The 24,661-nt window shown below is 48.1% G+C and overlaps 1 protein-coding gene and 1 long non-coding RNA gene across 27 annotated transcripts in view; one reads left to right on the top strand and one right to left on the bottom strand.

The window, feature by feature from the left end:
• The window catches only part of Osbp2 (oxysterol binding protein 2), a 160,269-nt gene that overhangs the window by 98,645 nt on the left and 36,963 nt on the right, over positions 1–24,661 (top strand). For 4 of the 26 annotated variants that reach the window (XM_030246386.1, XM_006514860.4, XM_030246383.1 and 1 more), the window contains exon 1: positions 3,173–3,406. The exons of 20 other annotated variants lie outside the window; for them this stretch is intronic. In XM_030246386.1, the coding sequence (XP_030102246.1) occupies positions 3,328–3,406 (79 nt within the window). In that variant the 5' untranslated portion in view covers positions 3,173–3,327. Of the gene's footprint in view, positions 1–3,112; positions 3,407–24,661 lie in introns of those variants that run through there. 2 more of the 26 variants (XM_030246384.1, XM_030246385.1) reach the window with 2 other exon arrangements.
• On the bottom strand, positions 13,540–23,871 carry Gm51881. Its single transcript, XR_003949628.1, has 3 exons — positions 21,449–23,871; positions 20,715–20,815; positions 13,540–17,801 (listed from the first exon to the last, which is right to left on the bottom strand). It is a non-coding gene; the product is annotated as a predicted gene, 51881 (long non-coding RNA).

Here is a 24,661-nt window from a genome sequence, read left to right as displayed (position 1 = left end):
AGCTCATCAAAGCTGTTAATTTGTGTTGATTTAATGACCACCTCAGGGGAATAGTCCGTGATAACTGTAATATTTTCAGTTGTATTTGTTGTCACCTTAAGTAAAAAACAAGTCATGATTGGAGACTAAACAAGTGGTCAGTGAAAGGACTATCTAGGGTCCAACAAGAACAAGACTCTGGTTAATAAGCAACAGGAGCTGTGAATGGCAGCTATAAAGAGCCAGTGAGGAACAGGTTGGTGGCACCAATCCCAACTGTGCTTCCAGAGCTGACAGCCCCTTGCTGCCCACCAGGCTCAGCCCCCAGAGGACCATCTCTTTTGGTCCCCCAATAAAACAACGCATGTGGGGCAGAATCGCCCAGGCCCTGTCCTTTTTATGAAACAGATGTGAATGGTGCATTCTTTCCCATAATAATTTTGTAACTTTAGCATGATCAATGACAAAGTTTTCCCCTTCAGACATTATGTTAATTGCCTAGCAACCCAGTCTCACAAATTGCTTTTGAATGAATTCTTTTCACTTATTTATTAATGACAATGGTAGTCAGCTCCTATGTATGGTTATTCTTAGAACACTGCTTCTTTAAAGCTTCATTCTTAAGATAGCTGCACAGGGGCTGTGGCCATTACCTATGGGCTAACCCTCCTCTGTGCCCGTGCAGAGGACAAAGGGAGCTGTGGGGCTGGGTGCGTATCAGAAGTACAAACTTGAAGGCAGCACAGTGGAGAGCTGGAGATGGCAGAAGGGGGTTGGTTTGATGGGCTCAGACAGGTGGGGTTCATGGTAGGTGACTAAGCCACTTGGAGCAACCAATTAATTGATCTCATCTCTGAGTCACCCCTGTGCCCATTCAGTCTGTGAATACTTATTAGGTCACACCAGAAGCTGGGAACAATGAGGGAAGGCCACACACTCTGTCCTCAGGGACTTCAGTCTGTGCAGGAAACCGGCAGGGAATGAAGTTCCAGTAGGGCACACAGGACGGAGGAGAAGAAAGAAGCCTGGATCCCAAGAAACTGGCCCCTGCGTCTGCTGCTCTAACAAGCCTGCTTCTGTGTGGCTTCCACTCCATTACAAACATGTTGTGTGAGTTGCTTTTCTTCCAGCGTTTTGGTCTTTAGTGTAAGTTTTAACCCGTGCAGCCATTGCCTAGGTGAGTCTACATGGCTCTTTGGCATCCATGAAGCTAATAACACAGACAGCCCTCTGCAGCTGGGCTCTTAGGTTGAATCTGTCTTTACTGCCAGTGGTGACAGGCACACAGTGTCTTGCTTTTTCCTCTCCTGCTGAAGCACTGTATCTTCACACGGGCTGCAGGGTGGAGACATGCCTGTGGCTCTCACTGTACTGCCTGCCACATTGCACCTTAGAGCCCTCACGTTAGCTTCTTTTTCCTCTTGCCTCTGGCACTAGGATGGACACTGGATAATTGTGCACATGTGTGAACACTCACACACATATGTACAGGTGCACACACTAATTTGTGCACATGAATTTTAGTGTGTGTGTGTGTGTGTGTGTGTGTGTGTGTGCACTAGTCTGAGAAAAGAGGAGCCTGGTGGAATCAGAGCCTGGTTAGCAGTGTCCCAGTGGTGAGTGAAGGTGATGCTGGGTCCCTTGACCTTGCTGCTTGGTTACCTGTGACCCTTCAGCTAACATACCTAGCTACCTATCCTCCTAGGCCGGACTCTAACCATTCTGGACGAGCACAATATGATAATGTTTTGATGTGGCTTACAGTACGAAATAAAAATACATAGAAAGATGAACATACAAATGTGTATGTTCAAAGGAGTGTGCAGATGTATGCATGCCCATGTGTTCATGTGTGCACACACGTGTGTATACATATATGCACTTACGTGTTTGTGTGCATGTGCTCTCCCTGGACTCGAGATTATTTTCTCCTGCATTATTATTATTATGATTTTATTTACTACTTCACTTCCTTTCTAGATGTGTTTTCTTTGCTGACTCCTCAAGTAATCCAGAGTGGCTGAGTATGTCCCCATATTCCCACAGACAGGCAGGACTGTGTTCTCTTGCCCTGCCCTTCCTGCTCAGGACAGAGGTACAGCTTTTAGTCAGATTCTTTCAGCTTCCACGATACTGAGCATGTGGCTAAATATCCTGCCCTGGACTGACTCCTGCACACACAAATTCTATTAAAAAAACAAACAAACCTGCCCATAAACTGAAGCTGGGGCTCACTGTAGTCCTGCTACTGGGGGCGTTAGACAGGTGTTCCAGGCCTCTCAAAAGTAGGAAGATTAGGGGCCCGGTGATATGGCTCCATCTAGAAATTGCTGCCATGTGGGTTCATTTTGAATTGACGTTGAGCAGCATCTTTTGGGTAGTAGTACTGAGTGTGGACTGCGGGCAGCCAGAGTGGAAACTGGAAGATTTTCTGGGCCGCTTTCTAAGAGTCCGTGATCCTGGAGTGGGGTGACGGAGAACTGTGGGGATGTGTTTTCCGGGCACTGCCCTCAGGATGTTCTGGCCCAGTGGTCTTAAAGGCTGATCAGTCAAGAATGTCTCTGAGGTTTCTTAGCTGAGCAACTGGGCCCAGTTAGCTGATGGGAGAGGGGTGGAGGAAGGGTTGGAAGAAAGCTCTAGGGGACCACAAGAAACTCACATTTGGACACTGGGTTTATGATGTCCGCCAGACTTCCACAGGACGCTTGTATTCTTAAAAGTCTGGACAGAGACAGATGTCCCCAGATGCCTGTGGTCCTGTAGCAGAAGTGCCTAAAGGAGCTTAAGTCCCTGGGCCCCTGCCTGTTGCCTTCCTCCCAGAAAGTGGCCAGGTAGCTGCAGGTGGTCCGACACAGATGCATCAGCTGCCAAGGCGCGGTTAGGTGACCGGTCTCAGGGGAGACCTCAAATTCCTGGAATCACCCACAGTCAGTCTCCGGGCCACCCTATTCCCCACGGGCCACGGCTTCTCAAGGACACCCTTCCTTTGAAATGCAGCAGCACGGAGCCTGCTGCTGCAGGGGGCGGCACCTTCGCTCGGATTTTCGCGAGCAGACGTGACGTGGCCGCGGGAAGCCCGCCCCAACCCCCGCGCCCCGGTGCTCGCGGGGTCGCACGGCTGCGGCGGCGCAGGCTCCGGGGGAGGAGGCGGGGAGGCGGCTCGGCTCGCGCGGCGCTGACGGGGTTAAGGGACCGTGCTCAGGGCAGCCCGGTGCTCTGTGCGACGCGACGCCGGGACCCGCGAGCGCTCGCCGCCACCGCCGCCTCCGCCCTGCGGTCCTCCCAGCTGCGCGCCCCGGACCCGGCGCCATGTAACGCCCAGTCGCTCGGAGGCCGCGGGCCGCGGGGATGAAGGGACGCGGCTGCTGGGAGACGGCCTCCGTGCGCTCCTTCTGCAGCTCTGGCTGCCTGAATAAATTTAAGAAGGGTTAGTGCCACCGGCTTTGCGAGGCCGGGCTCCCCTCGCACGTACGCACGCACGCCCCGCGCCGGGCTTTGCGGCAGGACCGGTCCACGCGAGCCTCTGATGTCACTTGCTCGTGGCGTGGGGATCGCGGGGAGCCTCGGGGAACCCCTTTCCCCGCACCCTGCTGGAGTACGCAGCGCAGTGGCTTTGCGCATGGCGAGTTTTGGAAAGGGGGCTGCGACTAGAGATGAGCGGGGGTCGATAATTCTCAGGGGATGAAAAAGGAAAAGAAATTCAATCCAGCTGTTCATGGACAGGAGAGGGGGTCTGGGAGGGGCGGTCGTGTTTGCCCGCTCCCAACACTTACCACATTTCTTCCCCAGTCGGCCTGGAGTCTTTACTACCTCAGGGCCTTTAGGCTCCCTGAGTGCTAGCAGAACTGCAGCGCCATCCTTGTGGGCCTTGTCCTAGTTCACCCTATCTCCGGAGTGGCCACTTTGGTCTGAGCAAGGGCCAGCCCTGAGAATGTCCCTGTCCTATGGTGATCCTAACTGCCCTGGTGTCCTGGCGGAAGCCTGCTGGCCATCTGACTTCACATTGAGAGGAAACTGCGGCTTTGCAGTCTAGCAGCCCTTTAGTCTCTCTCACCTGCCATTTTTGATGCTTGAAACCATTTTTGGAGACTGCTGTGAGTGAAACTTGCTCTCTACCTTGATGAGAGTTTCTGATCTAGTGCCACTCACTTGGGAAAATCAGAATTCTTTAACCCTGTTGACCTAACAGACAGAGGCAGTTAACTTCACTCTATATGCCTTGATTAGAAACAGCTCTTTATTTATTCTACAAATGCCCCTTGGCCTGGCCTGTAGTAAACCTTAATTAATTTTGCTCCTTGCCTGGCAATGTCAATGCCTTCTTGGGGTCTGGCTAGCTCAGGTATTCCCCAAAAGCCTCAGCCTGGAAGTCACGCAGAGTGTAGTCAACTTGTAACATTCTGAACACAGGTGTAGGGTTTTAGAGTTTTCAGTTGCAAACACGCTCAGTATTTCATCCTGAGCTGCTGCAATGGTCCGGTCATGTGAATGCCGTTTTCTGCTCTTAAGGGTTGTTTTTAATCTCCGGTTTTTACTTCGGATATGTACTTTGTGCATATGTAAAGTTAAATGATGATTCTGTTATCGATTTGGGTTTATTCAGCGGATGAGTCTTGAAGTGGTCAGTAAGAATAAGCATCAGATGTTAAATTGCTTTTCTTTCTGTGCCCATAAAACAGTTTTGATTGCTATTACATGAAGATTCAAAGCAAACAGTATGGGATGAAGTGCCAGCCTCTTCTCTGCTTGGTTGTGATAGAAGGCCACAAATGTATGTGGAAACGAAGGTGTGATCAGGGCAGTGTCTGAGTGGCCTTGGGCCCGCTTCCCTCTTTATTTCATGTCAAGGTCATGCTGGGGGTGTATGTGATGCTTGTAGTGTTTAGAATGAGGCCTGGAACAGAGCTTAGAGTGTCACCAGGAGACCCTGTGGCCAATGTCTTAGTCAAGAACAGGCAGATTTCAGGCTCCAGTCTGGAATCCCTTGGGACCAGCAGAGGTGTGTCCCTGAAATGCTGTCTGTATGAAGGTGAGCTTAGGAAGTCTCAAGTAGAGACAAGCTGTCACCCTTCAGTTTTTAACATTGACTGTGCCTGCTAAAGGGAGAGAAAAATCGGGGAGACTCGGGCTGATAGAGGCCTGGGTAGCATCAGCTACGGGAGGTTGCTGTTTTCCTTGTGCATGGGAAGAACTCCAACCCCACTCACTCCACAGATGCGGGTCTCCTTGGCTCAGACACCATGAAGTGTCCTTAAACACGTTTCTCCTTCTAGATGGGTCCTAGTGAAATAGTGTCGCACACCGCAGCCCATCTTACCAAAGAAGAGGGAGCTAGGTTTGCTGTCTGCTCTGGAGGGCAGTGGCTGTGATCTGACCTATGACAGGCTCAGCAACAGAACTTTGTGGCCTGGGGAATCAATTCCCCTGGGCAGCTCCTCTGGAAGTCCCATTTCGTCATTGGGCCAGAAGGAGACCTGGGTTCTTAGGTTCCAGTCTTGACTCTGCTGCTAGGTCCCGTGCCTGAGTCATTCCCTATCTCTAAGCTGTCTGCAGCAGCCAACTCCTGACCCCATTAAGAGTGCCATGAAGGAGCTCCAGAAGGGTAGCCTCCAACACAGCTCAGCCCTAAGCTCTGGAGGAGCAGCCCTACGGAGTCTGTGGCGGGAAGCCGTTGCCTGACTTGCACCTGGCTTCCTCTCCCTTCAGTGCTGGCCTCCCTCTCTTCAAAGGCGGGAGCATTAAACCTACCTTTCCAGGGCCAGGAGGTGGCTCAGCAGGTGAAAATTCTTGTCACCAAGACTGCCAGCCTGAGTTTAGTCCCTGGAACCCATGGTGGGAGGAGAGAACCAGTTCCCATGAATTGTCCTCTGATGCACACACACACACACACACACACACACACACACACACACACACAGTGACACGTGTGCATACACACAAGTGTTTACTTGCTTCTTAACCTCTTTACCTAGCAGTGAGGCTGAGATGAGATATTGTGTATTTTGTGTGATCTATCTCTGTGCTTCAAACAGAGCCTCCGGGGTCACAAAGGATAAAGGGCCATGCAGAGACTCGGGGAAGCTGCACTCAACCTTGGTGTTACCCAGCGAGGTACACCATACAGCATGTCAGTCACAGGAAACTAGGAGGCTTGCAAAAGAGAGTTCGTTGGCAATGCAGCCATAGGAGGGGTGGGAGAGAGAGAGAACAAACCCACATCTGTTTTCTGAGGACAGGGTTCAGACACAAGCGTGAACTGAGGGGTGCGGCGTGCTCATGCAATGGTCATGGACTTAGAGGAGGCAGAGCAGACACAGGAGCGGCCAATGGGGAGATGTGAACTCAGGCCTGTTCAGATGCTTGTTAGAACAACACAGCATCGTCAGTGCCCTAGTTCATGTTTGAGGGTGGTGTGACTGAGTTACGCAAACAAATGGGAAGAAAAAAATATCTCGGTGTTTTAAGCAAATTTACAATTTTGTGTTGAGCCATATTCACGGATATCCTGGGCAAAGTTGGTCTGTGGCTGCAGGCTTGATATACCTGATGGAGAGAGTAGGTGTCCCCAGGTTTAGCAGCACAGCTTTCTGCCTATGTGGTGCGTGCATGCGTGTGTGAGTGTGTTTCTGTATATGAGTGTGTGTGAGTGTGTGTCTGTGAGTATGTGTGTGTATATGTGAGTTTATATTTGTCTCTGTGTGTGTGTTAAGCATATACATTGTTTTTGCCTGGAATACAGACCTGGAAGGGTGTAGAGGGAAGACCAGAGCCCAGCATGCTGTGTTCCCAGAGGTCAGGCCAGGCAGCTTTGAGCAGGCTGTACTCAGTGCTGTGAAGATGGCGCTTTCTCATTTGCTCTCCTGTGAACTAACTCCTGTCTTCTGGGCCCAGCTCATATTGGCTGCCCTTGTGCAGTATAGAGAACCAAACTGACTAAGGAAGGGCAGAAGGCTATGTGTCTAACACAGGGAAAGTCTGGGATGATGGTAGCTGGCACAGGCCATGAGGGCGAATGTCTTCTTCATACAGGCTTCCAGCAAACTTGGTGATGAGACTCCCTGGAGATGTGTAGTCATAATGTGAGTCCTGGGTACTTGATCATAATGTAAGTCCTGGGTACTTGACCATAATGTGACTGCCAGGTACTTGGTCACAGTGTGAGTGCCAGGTACTTGGTCATAATGTGAGTGCCAGGTACTTGGTCATAATGTGGGTACTTGGTTATGAGTGTTGGGTACTTGGTCATAATGTTAGTGCTGGGTACCCTTGTGCTCTGAAAGCCTGTCAAGTTTTATTGTTTTTGAGATGGGTCTTCACTGTGTGGCCCAGGCTGGCCTCAAACTCACAGTTGTCCTGCATCTGCCTCCCAGAATTGCAGATGTGTACCACTGTGCCCTGCCTGGTGTTTGGTGTTTTTGTTGTTTTGTAACTACGTCCCTCCCTTACCTCCATTATCTTTGAGAGCTACATCAGGAACCATTCTCAGAGGAGCCCCTCAGAGCACCAGCGCAAGCTGATATAAGTAGGGTACAGGGCCCTTCAGAAAGTCTCAAGTTGGGTATGGTTGGGAACAGCCTTTCAAAGGGCTTGCTCTGACATTCATTGTGGGTCACATGAACTGAGTTCCTGTGAGGTCACAGGTCTGAAGCAGGGGGCTGGCTCTGTTCTAGATGCTCATGTTCTTACTCTGGGTCTCTCTGGGTTCACAGGAACTGGCCTAGCTCAGGAGCTGAACCTCCAAGGAAGCTATTGTCCTATCTTCTCATTTATTTATTTAGTTGTTTTAGTGCTACTGAGGCAAGTGGCTTTACTAGAGGATGGGAGGGAGGGAAGGAGAAAAAGCAATTGATAAAGTGAAAAATCACAGAGGACTTCCTGGTGGAAGTAACCCCTCCTGTTATAGGATTCGTACAGTGGCACAGGTGGGAATAAGGACAGGATAGGGGTCAGGAGGTCAAAGGTCTCAGAGCCTTGTGACAGGCTAGAAGTGGGAGGGAGTGGGTCAGAAAGGACAGGCAGGCAGACTGAGGGTATGACACCAGGCCTTGTGAGGTGACAGCTATTAGTGTCTGGGCATGAAGGCATGGTAAGGAGGGTACAGCCCTGGCATCTCTGGAGATGACCAATGGCTCATGGAAAGGAGACTTCGCTTCAGGGCTGTCCATATTAAAGGTTTTCCCTGTACCCAGTGGTTACTACTGCTCAGTGTAGCCCCATGAAGGGGGACCTATGCAGTCACCTGTGTGGAAGCCTCTGACTGCTCATTAATACTTGGTACCTGCTCATGTGAGGACACTGGTGGATTTTAAGCTCCTGTGTGATTTTTTTTACATGCCAGTCAGGAGCAGTGCCTCACTGCCCTTGTTTGCACAGGGGACAAAGATGGTTTGGAGGCAGAAGTCTGACTGGGTAACCTGGGCCACCCCTGGTCCCCATACGGAAAACGAAGCCACCATAGGGCTTTGAAGGAGAGCTGTAGCACCCTTGGTGTTAGCATTTTGTTGCTGTGACAAAACAAAGAGAATGTGACTTTGTTTAGGCCGCATTTGTTAGTACTTGGTTGGCTGATGTTGCTTCTGGGCCCAGAGAGCACAGAATACCATGGTAGAAGGGCTGGGGGTGGGGTGCTGAATTGTAGAAAGCGGGAGAGGAGGAGGAGGAGGATCAGCCTCTGAGAAGTTAGGCCCCCTGTGCTCTGGCTCCTCTCAGGAGTCCCTCAGCCGGTGGCCAGACCCTCCAGTGGGAGCCTTTGGCAGATGTGCTTAGTTTCAAACCATCACGTCCAGACAGTGCCCCAAGTAACACAGCAAGCAAGAGGACTATTGCCATTATCACTTTACAGATGGGGAAACTGAGGCTCAAGGAGGAAAAATGACTGTCCTAAGATCACACAGGCAAAAGTCTGATGGGTGCCAAAGGGGTGGTCAAGGAACAGAATGCACTGGAAGGCCCAAGCTGCAAGGCATACCACTCATTTTCTGGGGAGGAACCTCAGACCCTGGAGCATGCAGAAGGTGCCTTGAGGGAGAATCCTTGTCACTTGGGAAAGGCTAAATGCAGGGGGGCGGGGGGAGTCAACACTGTTGTGGTGTTCCAGAGGTAGAGGGAAGTGGTAGAGAAGTCAGCACACTCTGCCTTTTGCATATATCAGAAAATCTTGTTTTTCGGTTATTCTCGCGCGCTGTGGTGGGGCGCACTGTCTGTAGCCAGGGGACTGAGGTCCATCCCAGAGGAGAGGAGGGTGGAGTGCCCTACTCACCTCATTTACAGGCCAACGGGCCTCCTGATCCTTCTGTACCTTCCCACGGAAAGAGCTTAGGCCTGAATAGGGCCCTGTGGCCAGAGTTGGTGTCCAGGGCATACAGGAGGTCATCAAGTGGAGAATCAAGACTGTTCAGTGAGGCAAACGCACAGGAGCTGAGAAAGGTGTTGCCAGGAAGCCCATGAGGAGGGCCCTCTGCAGACAGGCAGCTGAGGGGTGGGGAAGGGTATGCCTGTGGGGGAGCAGGGGCGAAGTTCTACAGAGGATACCACCCCTGTGTGTTGTGAGCATGCTTGTGTGGGAGCAGGGGGCAGGTTGGGGAGCAGAGCACTGTGGGAAGAGGGAGAGTTTAGGAGAGTCTGGGAGAGCAGGCATCCCTCGCCCTCACTGCTACACACACAGGCTGAATTTATGCCTGTGGCAGCTCAGAGACCGGGGTGGCAAGCAGCCTGCAGCTCTGGCTTCTGAGGGCAGGCTGGGTGATCAAAGTAGAAGAGAAAGCACACCAGAGAAGAGTAACACACCATCTTGTTTGGCCATGGCCCAGTGTACTCAGTAAATATGAGGTCAACAGAACTATGTCAGGCATCAGGTTTCCCAACCGTGCAGCCTAGAGTGTATTTTGGTCAGAGGCCCCCAAGAGTCTAAGGAAGGCAGTACAGATGCTGGGGGCAGCTTCATCCGTTGTTTGGAGGCTGCAGTGGGCCTACTTGGAGCCTTGACAGACTCCCCAAGACCCTCACTTCCACTTATTCTAAGATTATTACATTATTTTGCAGGGGTGGGTACTCTTTTCTTGCAACTATTGGACATGTGTTACAGTAAAAATGAATCTACAGTGTTTAGTGTGGTGGCCCCTCCCTCCTAGAATTATGCAGTACACAATTGTTCAGTCATACAGCCTGAGCAGCCCTGTTAACAAAAGCATTTATCAGAGTAATACAGTGATCTCTGCTAGCTCAAAGCAATAAACAGAGGGCCACTCAGGTGCCAGGCCAAGACAGGTGACCCCATGAGGGCTCAGGTATAGGCCAGAATTGGATCAGGGCTCACCAGGAAACCAAGTAGAGAAACATCAGGGTAAGCAGTGGACTGAAGAGAACACAGTCTCAACACAAGGTTGAGCTGGAGCTCACGCCCCTCCCCCATCTTGGACCTCTTCAAAGAACATCCTACAAGGCCAGCCACTAACTGCCCGTGTAGGCATGATTCATTCCCCAGTGCCCAGTTTTCCTGTAAGGGGCCAGTCAGCTCACACCAGCAATGCGTCTGACCACACAGAGGAACAACATGAATAATGATGGAGCCATGGGCCTCAGGCTGCTAAAGATAAACTTCCTTTTACGTCCTCTCCTCTGACGTTCATGTTGGATAATGACCGCTGACGCACATCTGCAGAAATAGTAGCTGCCCACATCCACTGTCATACCAGGATGGAAGGGAGTCATGGACTCAGGTTTGCACCTCACCTGGACAGTACCCTAGGTTATTGTGGGGTATTCCATGGGAAATGAGGGCAGTTACTCGGTGTGTGGCTCGGCCTGGAGTGTTTAGTTTTACTTAGGAAGTGGCCCTGTTGAGAACCTTCATCCCTGGAGCCATTGTGAGATTGTTCATGTGTTGCAGAGTCCCAAGCCTTCTTTCCAGCCCTCCAACCCACATACTTTGTTCTTGGCCTAGCGGGGCCACTCTTCTGTCCCTGGACAGCTGTTACTTTGAAGGATGCTCTTGAGACAGCAGTTCCGGTGCTGTGACAGTTCAGGACACTACCGTTAGGTTCCTATTTCTGGTTCATACTTTTCCTTCAGACGAACGTCTCTTTTACATCCTTTTCCCATGGCAGTGCGACCCAGGCAGCTCCCCACGTGACTGTGGGCTTGATTGTATCAAATGTCTCCAGAATGAGTTTCCTTCTGTTCAGCGAGTCTCTTCTGCTCAGATCATCAGCACAGCCAAACTGCTGCCCGAGCATCTTCGGCACATACGCTTTCTTCACTTGGGTTTCTTTCTGGGACAAGTTCCCTGGAGTGGGAGGCCTGCAATACCAGGGTGTGAACACCTCCCTCTGGTGTCGCAGTCCTCCCTTGACAACATCTTCCACCTCTCACGGACCCGTGGAGTCACTGATTGAGCTAGGCTGGCCAGCCAGCAAGCCCAGGGGTCTGCCTGTCTCCACCCTCCCCCTCCACCCTCTCCCTCCAGGACCTGTGCACACTGCCGGACCCAGCCTTCCATGGATGCTGGGATCCAAATGCAGGACCTCACATTTGCACAGCAAGGACTTTAGCCACGGAGCTGTCTCCCTAGCCCCTCATTTCGTTTTTAAGGCAGGGTCTCACTATGGAGCCCTGGGTGGCCTGGAACTCAGGAACCCCCCCTGCCCTAGCCTCTGAAGTGCTAGGCTCACAGGCATATGCTGGGTACAGCCTGTACCTCCTTAAGGCCTTGACTTGTGTTTGATTAACAAGAGGACTAGGCAGTCGCTGAGCGGCAAGCTTGGTTAGTATGGTTGAGGGCCTGGGTTCCATTCCCAGCATCAGAATAAAACAAAACCAATACGGTGAAACATCCCTATCCCTGGGTGCCCCCTCCTGGCTCAGCAGCTGCCTTTTCTCCTGCCCTTCCTGGAAACCCAACAGGATGGACCAGATGCAGATCTGGCGAGTATCAGATGGAGTTTTTCTGGTCCTCGATGCTAACTCACAGTTCTTAGGAGTTGGGATTCAGAGAAGCGGTTCCTGCATCTCTCACCTCCCAGCAACCCCTGCTGCTTAACTTGTGGTCCCAGTGCAAAATTAAAATACAGGTACCTCATAGAAGTTTTTGTTTCAAGACAGTGACAGCTGATCCAGGCAGGAGCACAAGCCCTGTGAATGGCAGCCCTGTGAATGGCAGCCCTGTGAACGGCAGCCCTGTGAACGGCAGCCCTTGTGATGAGCCCAGGCGATACCCAGTGCTCTAATTGGAAGTGGCCTGCTGGTCCACCCTCATCCTGTTGTTTAGATTTCACTGGGGCCACTCCTCATGAAGAGCTCAAGGCCAGGCTGCATGGAGTCTTGCTGCTCTGCCCCACAGTAGCCAGCACACACGGACCCTTGTCCTCCAAGGCCCAGTGCCCTCCCTGCGGCCATTTCTGCACCTGCTCTGACCTCATCCTGTGAGCTGGCTGGTGGCCATCCCGCCCTTCTGTTCACCTTTGCCTGCTTTGACCAAGCAAGGCAAGTGATCAAAAGCTTGCCTGGGACATTCTGGACACTTTTTCCATAAGAGTGGCCCTTTGTCCTCTTCCTTCTCCCCTCCCCCAAATCCTCTGCCCCAACAGGGACAGTTGCTGTGTGTGTTACTGGGGATGGCTAGGAGCTGTTGGGTCTTTTTCTCAGTTGTAGCTATCACGCTCCCCCCAGGCAACAGAGACAGTTGGAGATGACTTTCATAGGGCCTGTGACACAAGGTAGCATTCTGAATGGATTCAGTGGGTTACCACATGGGATCAGAGAGTTTGGGGCTCAGTCCAGCAACAACTAGGGAGCATTCCTGGGGTGTCTCATGCATTGCAGAGCGTGTAATCTTCTTCAGTGGCTTGACTCGCTCTTCCTTTCACGGGACACATGGTCCCATACTTCATCTTTCCCCCACGCTTTCAATGTTTAGATTAGGAAGGCATTGATTGTGAATTTTCACTTAGATTTGGGACAAATTTGGCTCCCTATATGAAAGAACAGCATGTAGCCATAAATCCCAGCATCCTAAATTACTGCTACTAACCGGGCAGTGGTGGTGCACGCCTTTAATCCCAGCACTTGGGAGGCAGAGGCAGGCGGATTTCTAAGTTTGAGGCCAGCCTGGTCTATACAGACTGAGTTCCAGGACAGCCAGAGCAACACAGAGAAACCCTGTCTTGAAAAAAAACCAAATAAATAAATAAATAAATAAATAAATAAATAAATAAATTATTGCTACTGGCTGAGATTATTTTTGACATTTTTCTTTCCTAATTGCCAAGCTAATACACATTTGTTATAGAAAATTCAGTGGAGGGCTGAGAAGATGGCTCATCAAGAAAAGTGCTTGCCACAGAAGTGTATGGACTAGAGTTCAATTCCCTAGCACTCATGTGAAGGTGTGATGGCCCACTTGTAATCCCAGTACTTGGGAAGCAGAGGCAAGGTAAACTCGATAGATAAACTGGCCAAGTGGGCCAGCTCCATTCCAGTGATCAAGGAAGACACATAACAGCATCCTCTAGCCTCCACATATTCATGCAAGCACACACACACACACACATAGACACACACACATAGACATGCACACAAAAAAGACTTAGTCTAGCACAGAGGTAACCATAAATCACACTGGCTATTCCACATTGACAGCTGCGAGTCCCTCCTGTTGTGAGGCCGGGTCTCACTATGTGGCCCAGGCTGGCCTGAACCTTGTGGTGATCCTCCTGCCTTTACCTCCCAGGTGATAGGATTGCACTACCACACTCAGCTTTTGCCAATCTCTTGCTCTCTGTCCATGACCCTAGCTGGTTTGAGGTCCTGTCCTCCATTTTGCAGATGGGAGCTGAGATACTGAGAGTTTGCAAGACACTCCCATAATTAAAGGATTTGCACCCTGCTGCTAGTCTCTCCATGAATCCTCCACAGGATTAAATAGCACTTTAAACTCCTATCAAGAATTGATAGGATGGCAAGATGGTTCAGTGGCTAAAGGTGCTTGCTGCCAAACCTGATGATTTTGAGTTCAATCCCCCAAGAGAAATGAGTCCTGCAAGTTGTTAGCTGGCTTATACACCCATACACATATGCCACAGACACAAACACAAACGAGTAAATATAATGCATTTTTAAAGACTTGGAAGAGGTGGCTCATTTTTGATTAGTAATAGCTTTACTTCTAATAAGATTGAAGGGTTTGTCTTGTTCCCTCTTTATCTTCATCTCTTAGTGTGTTGTGGAACTATGGCTGCTTTGCCAGGCACTGCTTCTGTCTCCTGGAAACCCTACTGCACGGCTGCAGTTAACTGTAGTCAGGAAAGACCCTTTCCTTGAGGACTAGTCTTCTCTCATCTGCATTTCTCTCCAAATATTTATCATGAACATCTTCAAAGATGGAAAAAAGTTGAAGGTCTTGTATTGTCAGTCTCTGTACGCTTACCATGTATATATTGTAGTCTGCCACTAACATGTCACCATATTAACTTATTAACATAACCTGTCACCCTTTACATGAGTCCCCTGGCCCCTCATACCCCGACCCCCTCACCTCCCTCACTCCCTGACCCTCTTATGCCTTGCCTCCTTGCCTCCCATCCCACTCTCTCTCCCCCTTACTCCCTGACCTTCTTACCCAGGCCCCTTACCCCCACCCCCACTCCATCCCTTTACTCCCTTACCCTCTCCCCTCATCATCTTGCCCCCACTTCCCCGCCCCTTACTCCCTATTCCTTTATACTCCACCCCATGCCCCCTTCCCTTCCATCTCCCACCCCTCACCCACTACCTCCTGCCTCCCACACCCTCCCTCCCTCCCCTCCCCCTACCCATCTTCTTGTTAGTAGTTCTCCTTGTTTCCTTTACTGAGTGTGGGAATGAAAGGGAGAACCCAGCCTCAAGCTAAGCAGGGTCTCTACTGAAACAGCTACTTTTTTCTCCCTGTCCCATCTTTTTTTATTTTTTGGAGACAGGATCTCATGAATATCCCAAGCTGACCTTAAACTTCCTATATAGCCAAGGATAGCCTGGAACTACTGACCCCCTGCCTCTGCTTCCTGAGTGCTGGGGTTGCATGCGTGCATCTCCACACCTGTGTTTTGTTCTGTTTCCTTTGATTTTTATGCAGTGCCAAGGGCTCAAAGGCAGGGATTCGTGCATGGAAAGGTTTGTCAACTGAGCCATATCGAAGCCCTCTTATCTTTAAAAACACTCTTCGAAGTCAACAGCTGCTACTACGTGAAAAAAAACCCGTCAACCAGAACACTCACCTCCCTGGCAGCCCTGAGTCTGACAGTGTAGTTCCCATCCCTGCCTCAGGAGGTGCTTGCCCTGTACCTCCAGGAAGGGGACCCTTGTTCAAAGGACACGTGACTAAGGAGCTTCCAGAGTCTGCAGCATCTTCCCCTGCCTGCACCACTCTCATGCTCCACTCTGGCATGTGGAGATGTCGAAACCATCCTTAGTCTCATGACACAGTGTCTCCTGTGTCCCCTTGTCTCCTGTGTCCCCTTGCTATTCCTCTAGCTGGCTGTGAGACACAGCTCCTCGTGTGACATTGCTTTCCATCAGGGATTGTCTTTTTTTGTAGGTGTGAGCTTCTCCATCCGATGAACACATGCCTACTTCTTGTCAGTCTGTTATAAATTGTTCTTCCAACTTTTTGTGTTTTTATATTATGTATGTAATTTATTTGTCTTTTTACATTATTTAGAGTTTTTGTGGAATTCTGACTACTTTATCATGTGCTAGGTTTGTCTCATGGTAACCTGAACTTCATAGCAGTAGTTATTATAGTCCGGAGATAGGCTTTCTGTGAGGACTAGTAGCCTCTTACTTGCATTTCTCTCTAAATATTTACCATGAAAATCTTCAAACATTGAGAAAAGTTGAAGAGATTGTATTGTCATCTGTGCTTATTGATAAGTATTTTGATTAGCTGTTTAATAGTGTTACTGAGTTTTAATCGTACTCCATAGGGATTTCCTTATTCAAAGTATGTGATTCCGTGTTTTTATAAACATTACTGGGTGACATAGCCATCATCACAGGCCAACTGTAGACTGTCGCTGGCTCTCCTGAGAAATGCTATATACCCACTAGTAGTCACTCTCTGTCCCTCAGCCCTGAGCAACTACCAGGCTGCCCTTAGTCTCTGTAGATCACGTGCTTTGGATATTTCACCTGAGTCAGAGGTTCTTAACCTGTGGGTTGTGAGCCCTCTGGGAATCAAAAGACCCTTCCAGAAGAGGTAACATATCAGATATCCTAACATATCCTTCATAACAGCAAAATCACACTTATGGCTGGGCGGTGGTGGCACACGCCTTTAATCCCAGCACTTGGGAGGCAGAGGCAGGCAGATTTCTGAGTTTGAGGCCAGCCTGGTCTACAGAGTGAGCTCCAGGACAGCCAGAGCTATACAGAGAAACCCTGTCTCAAATAAACAAAACAAACAAAAAAAAACAAAACAAAAAAAATCATAGTTATAAAGTACCAACAAAGTAATTCTAGCTGGAGGTCACCACAGCACAAGGAGCTGTATTAAAGCCTTAGGGAAGCTGAGAACCACTGCTCTGAGTAGAATCATTTCTGCCTGGCTTGTTTCACTTAGCATGATGTCCTTCAGGTTCATCTGTGTTGCAGTGTGTCCCAGGACTGCTTTTCTCTGTACTGTCCTGTGATTACCATTGTGTGGGTGTACAGCATTGTGTTTACCAACTGATGGCCGTGAACACAAAGGTTTGAAGTGGGGATATGCTTTTATTTTTCTTTGGTAGACACTGAGTAATGGGATCTCTGGGCCATGTGACTCTGTTGCTGGCTATGATTTAATTGATGAATTGTTTACTGCGGTGTGAGGCAGACTGGTCTCATGTGATAGCTGGCTTCACTCAGAGCACCAGGCACTTAATACTCTGAGGGTTAAGAATCACATGAGTAGGGTGTTGGTAAAAACATGCTTGTCTATAGAGACACATGAATAACAACAGCTGAAGTAAGCTCCCACCCATTATACCTAGGAGGAGCACGAAAAAACATCCCGAGAACAGTTCTGTGTTTTGAAGAAACTGTGGTCACAAGACTTGTTTTCATGGAGTTTTCTCACAAGCACTCAGAATCCTCACACAACTCCATTTTTGGACTGTGTTCAGACATCTCCCTCTTTTTACATTTTAATACAAGGATATTCAGAGTGATTTTGATACGAGAGGTTGTAGGTAGATCTAATTGTCATTTGGTACATGAGTATCCTATAAGCAAGCAAATTACACTATTAGGACAGTGAAAGCATTGTGTGTCTGCCCTGCCACCAAGATCTAAACTATGTCCAAAACTATTAGTTACATTATTATATTGATCAAAAATATCTAGAGAATAGCTTTAAAAGAGACCTATATAATTAGTAGCTCTGGTGCCTGATAATACATAAGCCCATATTTGCCTTCCAATAGGAATACAAATGTCCTATTGCAAAATAGGAAGTGATTTAAATCCCAAGGAAAAATTAAGGTCCCTTCTCCAAATGAATGAATGAGGCTCTTATTACATAAACTCAGAGTCACTAGTAAATGAACCCCTTCCTTGGTTCAGAGGGCCTTAACCTGACCCCAGGTGGGCAGACTTGACTTCGGGTGATATGATAGCTATCTCCTTTTACCCTTTAGCAATAGGTTTGACATCTTTCTGGTGACTTGCACTGTCCCCTGTCCTCCACCATTGTCCTTGATGGTCTTGGGTTGGAGGAGCCAGAAAGGAATCCATGACGTTCCAGAGGACCCACTTGCTTTCTTCTGGAGAAGTAAAAGTAGGACAGGTTGGTGGCTCAGCTTGCTTGTTTCCTTCTGCAATAAATCGAGGGAGGTAGAGCGTGCATGATTATGAATCTAGTGCTGGAAATAATCCTACAGTATAGGTAGAATCTGAAACCATATTTAAGGGTTTATGAGTTAACCATAACAGATGAATCACACTTGTTGGGCTGAGGAAAAAGAGTTATTAATAGACTGATGAATACCTGGACCATGAGCCCCTCCCCCCGTACCATGAGATGTGCCATTAACAACTCAAGGATCTGCCTGTGGAGAGAGAGCGCTGGACAACTTTTGTAATCACAAAGTCAGTTCCTCTGAGAAAATTTTATAGCTTGCCAGCTGGGTAATTGTTTCCTATCCCTCCATAGTAATCTATAAGTGAAATTTGGCAATCCATAGAGTTCTATAATGCACTTTAAAACCGACGTTAGTCAAGGGTAAGATAATAATACAGCAAGGGTCGGGCGTGGTGGCGCACACCTTTAAGCCCAGCACTTGGAAGGCAGAGGCAGGCAGATTTCTGAGTTCGAGGCCAGCCTGGTCTACAGAGTGAGTTCCAGGACAGCCAGGACTACACAGAGAAACCCTGTCTCAAACAAAACAAAACAAAACACAACAACAAAAAAACACCAAAAACAAACAAACAAACAAACCAGCAAGGATCATACCCAATGGTTGACATCGGGTCCTTTCCTGATTTACTAATTGAGCAAGAAGAGTTAGGTAAGCGGTTAGCATTTAATGTCCCTTATGGTGTAAATGAATCCATTCCAAACGTTTACCCTCTTGTGCTATAATACACGAAGGAGACACTATAGTGAGGAAAATGGTTAAGTTTAAAGGCAGTGAAGGATCCACATGATACGCAGATGCCTCTTTGAGTTGGGATTCAAATAGCTATAGCTCTTCCTTATCCTCTGGAGATGATGTGCAAGGACTGTCTAATGCTGCCTTTCTTTCTTGAGCTAAAATTGATTGATAAGTGCATATTTAGGTAAACACGTTGATTTTGTTGCAATTGCACCGGAAATACCAAGTGCAGTTCACGTGTGTGGGAAGGGATTGGTAGAAGGTTTAGTTTTTCTGGCCATGCCCTAACTTGCCGAGGCTGTAAAGTTAGTTATTTCATTGGTTCTCCTAAGTCCTCATCAAAAAGTGGAGAGAATTCATCATTCAATCATCACTTCCTCGCCCGATGCTCCAGGGTCATCTCCAGGCAAGAAGAGGACCAAAGGAGGCTCCAGTAAGCGGGCTGAGGACCCGTCGCCAACACAGGCGGCACTGTTTATCACTTTTGATTTTGCCTGCACAGGAAAAACCTTGTCTCTTTCATCAGTTTGAAGGTTTGATTATCTAGTTTGTTCATCCAGCCCTCTCTTTGTCATGATTAATACCCTCCTTACCCTCCCCCTGTTATTGTTGCCCCTTCAATGTTCTTGCAGAGTCTGCCCCAGGCATTTTCATCTAAAGCTCCTTCTTCAGGAAACTGGGATTACACGCGTGCTCCTCCGTTCTTTAAGGAACGATGCAGGAGCTGAACACAATTCCAAGCCTTCCCTGGTTCCTGGCTCTGTGCTTCACCCCTCTCTGTGAGGCCCCACTCCTCCTCTCATACCTGAGGGTTAGGAAGGATCGCATGGGTAAGGTGACACAAGTACAAGCCACGTGTGACAAGGACATGGTTTTCTGTAGAGACGCATGACTAACAACAGCTGGCGTAAGGGCACTCCTTCCCATCAGTACACCTGGGAGGAGCATGAGAGTGTTCTCAGAACAGTTTGAGTTTTGAAGAATCTGTCGTCACAAAACTCTTGGTTTTGTTTTGTTTTGTTTTGTTTTTGTTGTTGTTGTTGTGGTGGTGGTTTTTTTTTTTTGGAGTTTTCTCACAAGCATTCAGAATTCTCACAGGGCTCCATTCTTGGACTGTGCTCTGACCACGAACCACCCAAGTATTTGTTCGTAGTAGTGACTGCACAATTTTACGTGATCACAAACAGTGTCTGGGGTCCCTGAGCCTCTGCACCCTTGCTGATGCTTGTGATTTCCTGCTCCATTTTTCAAGCTGTAACCATTGAGTGCTGTAGCATCTCTGGTAGACTCTCCATTCTCCCAGTGGCTCATATGCTGACCCCTTTTCTTGTACTTATTGGATTTGGTTATCTTTGGAGAAATCTTCGCTCAAACTCTTTTCCTATTCTTTCTGGTTGGGGCTGTCCTTTTTATGTTATATGGTTATATATACACTGAGGATAGAAGTCCTTTCTGTGAAGTTTAAATGTTTGCTTCCATTTCATTTGATGTAATGTCTAAGAGTTTGCCTTGTCTAGTTATCTAAATCAAACTCAAGCAGTGTCGCCTCCGTCTCCTAAGAACTTTATAGATTGGGTTCTAACAGAACGCTGGTTTGTGCTGAGTTAACTCTGTATTCTGTGTGAGGTGGGGAGTGGGGTCTTCAGTTTTATTCTAATTCACTCTGCCCCAGAAACATTACCTTGAAGGATTTCCTTCTTTTTGCTTGTCTTTAAGCCTCTGCTGTAAATCAGCTGACCACAGGAGTCGGGTTTATGCCCGTATTTCCAGTTCTAATGGTGTTCCTCATTTTACTAGCTGATTTACCAAACCTTATGGATATCACTTTGTTTCTGCGTGGAGATCCCAGATACTTGCATTTCCTCATAAAATATTTTAAAGGTTCACACTGACATCTTTATTGCACCCAGACAAGTTTTTTGCTTTTGTTTTTGGCAGAGGGTATAACATTTATTTTGCTAAGGATGTAAAACATAGTTGATTTCTGCCCACCCAGTGCTGTTTACCAATGGCTCCCTTTTCCCCTACAAGCCTGCTGTTTGAGCCTGTTTGGGGATATCATCCTTCTCCCTGCACTCTAAGCTGTCGACAATAATACAGTACATATCTTGTAAGTCAAGAACCCCCACTCACCAGGGCACTGCTGTATTTATTCCATGATTTACAAGAGGGGACATTGAGGCAAGACAGGCTCTAGCAAGTCATGTTGTCCCCATGAGATGACAGTGGTAGCTCTGGGAAAGAGGAGGAACGGGGACTTGGTGAGACATGGAGCCTGAAGTATTGCCAGCACCTGATGTGGCAGCAGTCTCTCTCTCTCTCTCTCTCTCTCTCTCTCTCTCTCTCTCCCGGCCCCCACCTCAGCTCCCCCTCCACTGGTCCCTGCCAGTTAGCAGGCATGTGTGCTGCTTACTTTACAGGTGCAACTTGAGGCTTTCAAGAACCCGCTCTCTAGAAAACAGAAACTGCCACAAAAGAAAAATGCCTTCACCTTTCCTTTGGTGCCCATGGAAGGAACAGAGGACCATGTCACTACCCTAGGTGGCTCTGAGCCCTGCCCTTGTTAGTCAGTGGCTCACTCACTCACAGCATACTCCACTGGAGGCTGATGTTGGCATGTCGTGGATCCAGTGTAAGCAAAGCCCACAGTGTGACAGAGTCGGGCCAATTCTGGCCATGCAGTAGTCCCTGGGGCTGTCTGCTACCCCGCTCTATCGCTCTGACTTTGATTGGACATGTCGTCCTCCTGGGTGAGATGCTTTGCAGCTCATATGTGCACTGTGGAGGGGCATCGCCTTCTATATTAGATATGGCTCACTGCTTTGATAAAACTCCCCAACAAAAACAACTAAAAGGGAAGGACTTACCCGCCTCACAATTTGGGGATGCAGCCCATCAGAGCAGGGACAGCCCAGTAGCAGGAGCATGAGGTATCAGGTCACACCGCATCCATGGTCAGAGAATGAGCGAGCGAGCAAGTGAGGGCAGGAAAGTGCAAGAGCGACTGGATGCTTGTGCTCAGCTGGTTCTCTCTTCCTTTTTATGGCCGAGTAATATTCCCATATGTGGATAGACTACATTTGAATTGGTTTTGCCTTGGAGCCATTGTGAAAAAAAATATTGCTATGAATGTTCCCATGAGTGTTTTTTGAGTGAGTACTGGATTTTCTTTTTCTTTTTTTTGGGGGGGGGTCTGTGGGCTACTAGGTTATGTAGTATTTACTATGCTGCTTTCTGAAGTGCCTGTGCCTTTAATTTCCTACTAGTGTGAGGGTGCCCATTTTTACACATCCATACCAATATTTATTTTCTGAATTTTTAAACAACTATACCTACTAGTGAGGTTGCTGAGTGAGAAACAGTGCTGACTACCCAATCTCTGAACACAGTGTATGTGTGCTTATTTACCTGTTAAACTTTCCCTTCACTTTGTGTCATCTTGAACATACTCTATCCCTATCTGCTAGTATTGGTGCTGTAACAAGCAGTATTATTTAAATGTTCTTTTTCTGGAACTCACTGCTGATGTTGGAGAAATACCCCCTCCCCCACCCCATGCAATGACCTTAACTCTACAGTGTCTCCTTGGGGCTTTCCAATACTGCACAATGGAGTTGCCTTTGCTCTCTTTTCCTTGAGTCTGGCTGGCTGACACTCGGCGTGGTACTGAGATGGTCAACACAGACACTCAGTGTTTCACAACTTCAGGTCCTACCGCTTATCATTCATTAAGTCAGACAAGAACGAGAACTTCCGTAGCCGTCTTTCTGTCAGCGAGGACGGTCCCCCTTTACAGGGTCTTGGTTTTATCCTGAGTCAGGGTCAAATTTCGACAATAATTTTTCAGTGTTTATTGTTTGTTACAGTCTTAATTTTTACTGTTGAATCATGTCCATTTAAAATGTAAAATGTTCAGTTCCTGAGATATCTCTGAGATATCCTGAGGTATAATAAAATTCAGTTCAGGATATTACCCCTTTCTGTGTAATCTTTGTGAATATTTAGTTTTAAAATATTGTACTTCTATCGATGAGAGTTATTCTTAGGCTGCAGGTTTTCTTTTCTTGCAATGTCTTTCTGCTTCTGCTACGGCGCTGGCCCCACGGGTGTTTCTGAACCGCCTCCAGCTCGGATCTGTATCTGGCAGAACTCAGTGCAAAACGTAGGTCTGGGTCTCTTTAAAGAAAAGGCTTTAATTTTGCTCTGTAAAGAGCCTGTGTGAATTTTAAAATACAGTTTTCAGTCCATTCCTTCGGGAAGATGTCTGTTTGATGAAGGTGTTGAGCTTACCAGCCATTTTTCATATTTTAATATCTCTCCATATCAGCCAGATCGACAGCAGTGCTCCGCCTCTCTCCCCTCATTGGGAATTTGCACCGGTTTTACTGTTTAATTGCTGCAGCTGGGGGATTGCCAGCTCTGTGGATCTCAAAGAACTTCTTAACATTTTCAGATTAAATTTTTTTCATTGCTATTCTGCCCCTTGCTCATCTCTGCTTTCTTCTGCTCCATTCATGTTGAGTATATATTGCTGTTGTTTTTGTTTTAGATTTATTTTACTCACTATTTACATTGGAAGTGGGGGAATCTCTATGTGTGTTTGTGAACATGGGTAGGGAAGAAGACGACATAGAGACCTAGCTCCTCCACACCCACACTTATTTTTTCTACCCCTCATGACAGCTGGGGTAAGCCAGCCCTGAGACCTGCGTGACCGCAAATCTGTGCCCTTCACCTCATTCTCTCCAACTCGGTCATACACATTTAAGAGTCCACATCTGCCAACCCTGAGGGTCCCGAGGAGGAAAGACTGGTTCCAAAATTGTCCAGTTAGAGCAAGCTGTATTTGGGGTAAACTTATGACTGGCCAGCCTCATCCCAAATTAGGATTTGAGAGACCAGTCCCCGCCCACCCCTTGAGGTCCTTTTTAGAGAAGATGTTCACAGGAGCTGTTACACATTGTTAGAAAGATACAGGGAAAGGAAAGGAATGAGGTAAGGATTACCGCATGGGAATGGGGTCCCAAATTTAGTGTTCTGTGGTTTAACATCAGATCTAAGTAAGAAACAGGGACTTATTAGTTACAAGTAGAAATCTTACCTTGCAAGGCCTTAGCATAGGACAAACTGGAACTTACTCTTAACCTGCAAGGTGTATTTTTCCTCTCTCACCGTGTCATCTCAGGCGGCTGAGTCTTTGGTCCTTATGAAATCTCGCTCTGCGTCTGCCCAGAATCTGCTTTCTAAAGCCGATGGGGCCACTCGCGCTTTCTTGGGATTCATTTTCGCCTGCGTCTCTTTCCAATGCTTTGCTTTAAACCCATCTGTCTCTTTACATCACAGTGTGTCTCATGGAAAGCATATGGCTGGATGTTTTATCTGTGCGTTTATATTTACACTGTAGATGGCATAGAATGTATCATGCTCTAAAAATATTCGGTCTGATGAAGTCTCCAATCGTTCCCACTTGGTGCTGCAGATAGAACTCGGGTCTTTGCTCATTCTAGGGCTCTGAGCCGAGTATCCAGCCCTGTAAGTCTCTGAATTTTAATTGAACTGCTGAGTCCATCTTACTTTAGTGTAAATCTACCCCTTGGTTCGGGTTTTCAGTTAGAGACAGATCCCACAGGGCCCCCAGCTGGGCCTGAGGCTCCTGGGCATCAGTGATCCCCCACCCCCAACCCCTGTCCCCACTCCAAGTAACTGTGGCTGCAGTTGCATCCCACCCCATATGGCAAACATACTTTAGTTTAAAACTACCAGGTTTTGCTGTTTGTTTTAGCCTGCTTATTTTTTATCCTCACCCTCCATTTTCCATGGTCTACTTTTAGTCTTTGACTTTCTTGTCCTTAGTTTATAAGCTATATGGTCTCTTCTGAGCTATATGGTCTCTTCTGGGCTATATGGTCTCTTCTGGGTGTTGATCTGGAGTTGACACCATGTATCTTTTACCTTCTATAGTTCTTGTCCAAGTAATATTCCATCTCAGTTAAAATGTAGGAGCCTGAAGTGACACCCCTATGCCCTCTGCTCGGTGCTGGGCCCTGGTTTCCTTTCATGGAACATAACTCTACAAGACA

The sequence above is a fragment of the Mus musculus genome, chromosome 11 (assembly GCF_000001635.26).
Source record: "Mus musculus strain C57BL/6J chromosome 11, GRCm38.p6 C57BL/6J".
NCBI classification, from domain to species: Eukaryota; Metazoa; Chordata; class Mammalia; order Rodentia; family Muridae; genus Mus; species Mus musculus.
Note: the sequence above shows the minus strand (reverse complement) of the source record. Positions and strands in the feature narration are given on the sequence as shown.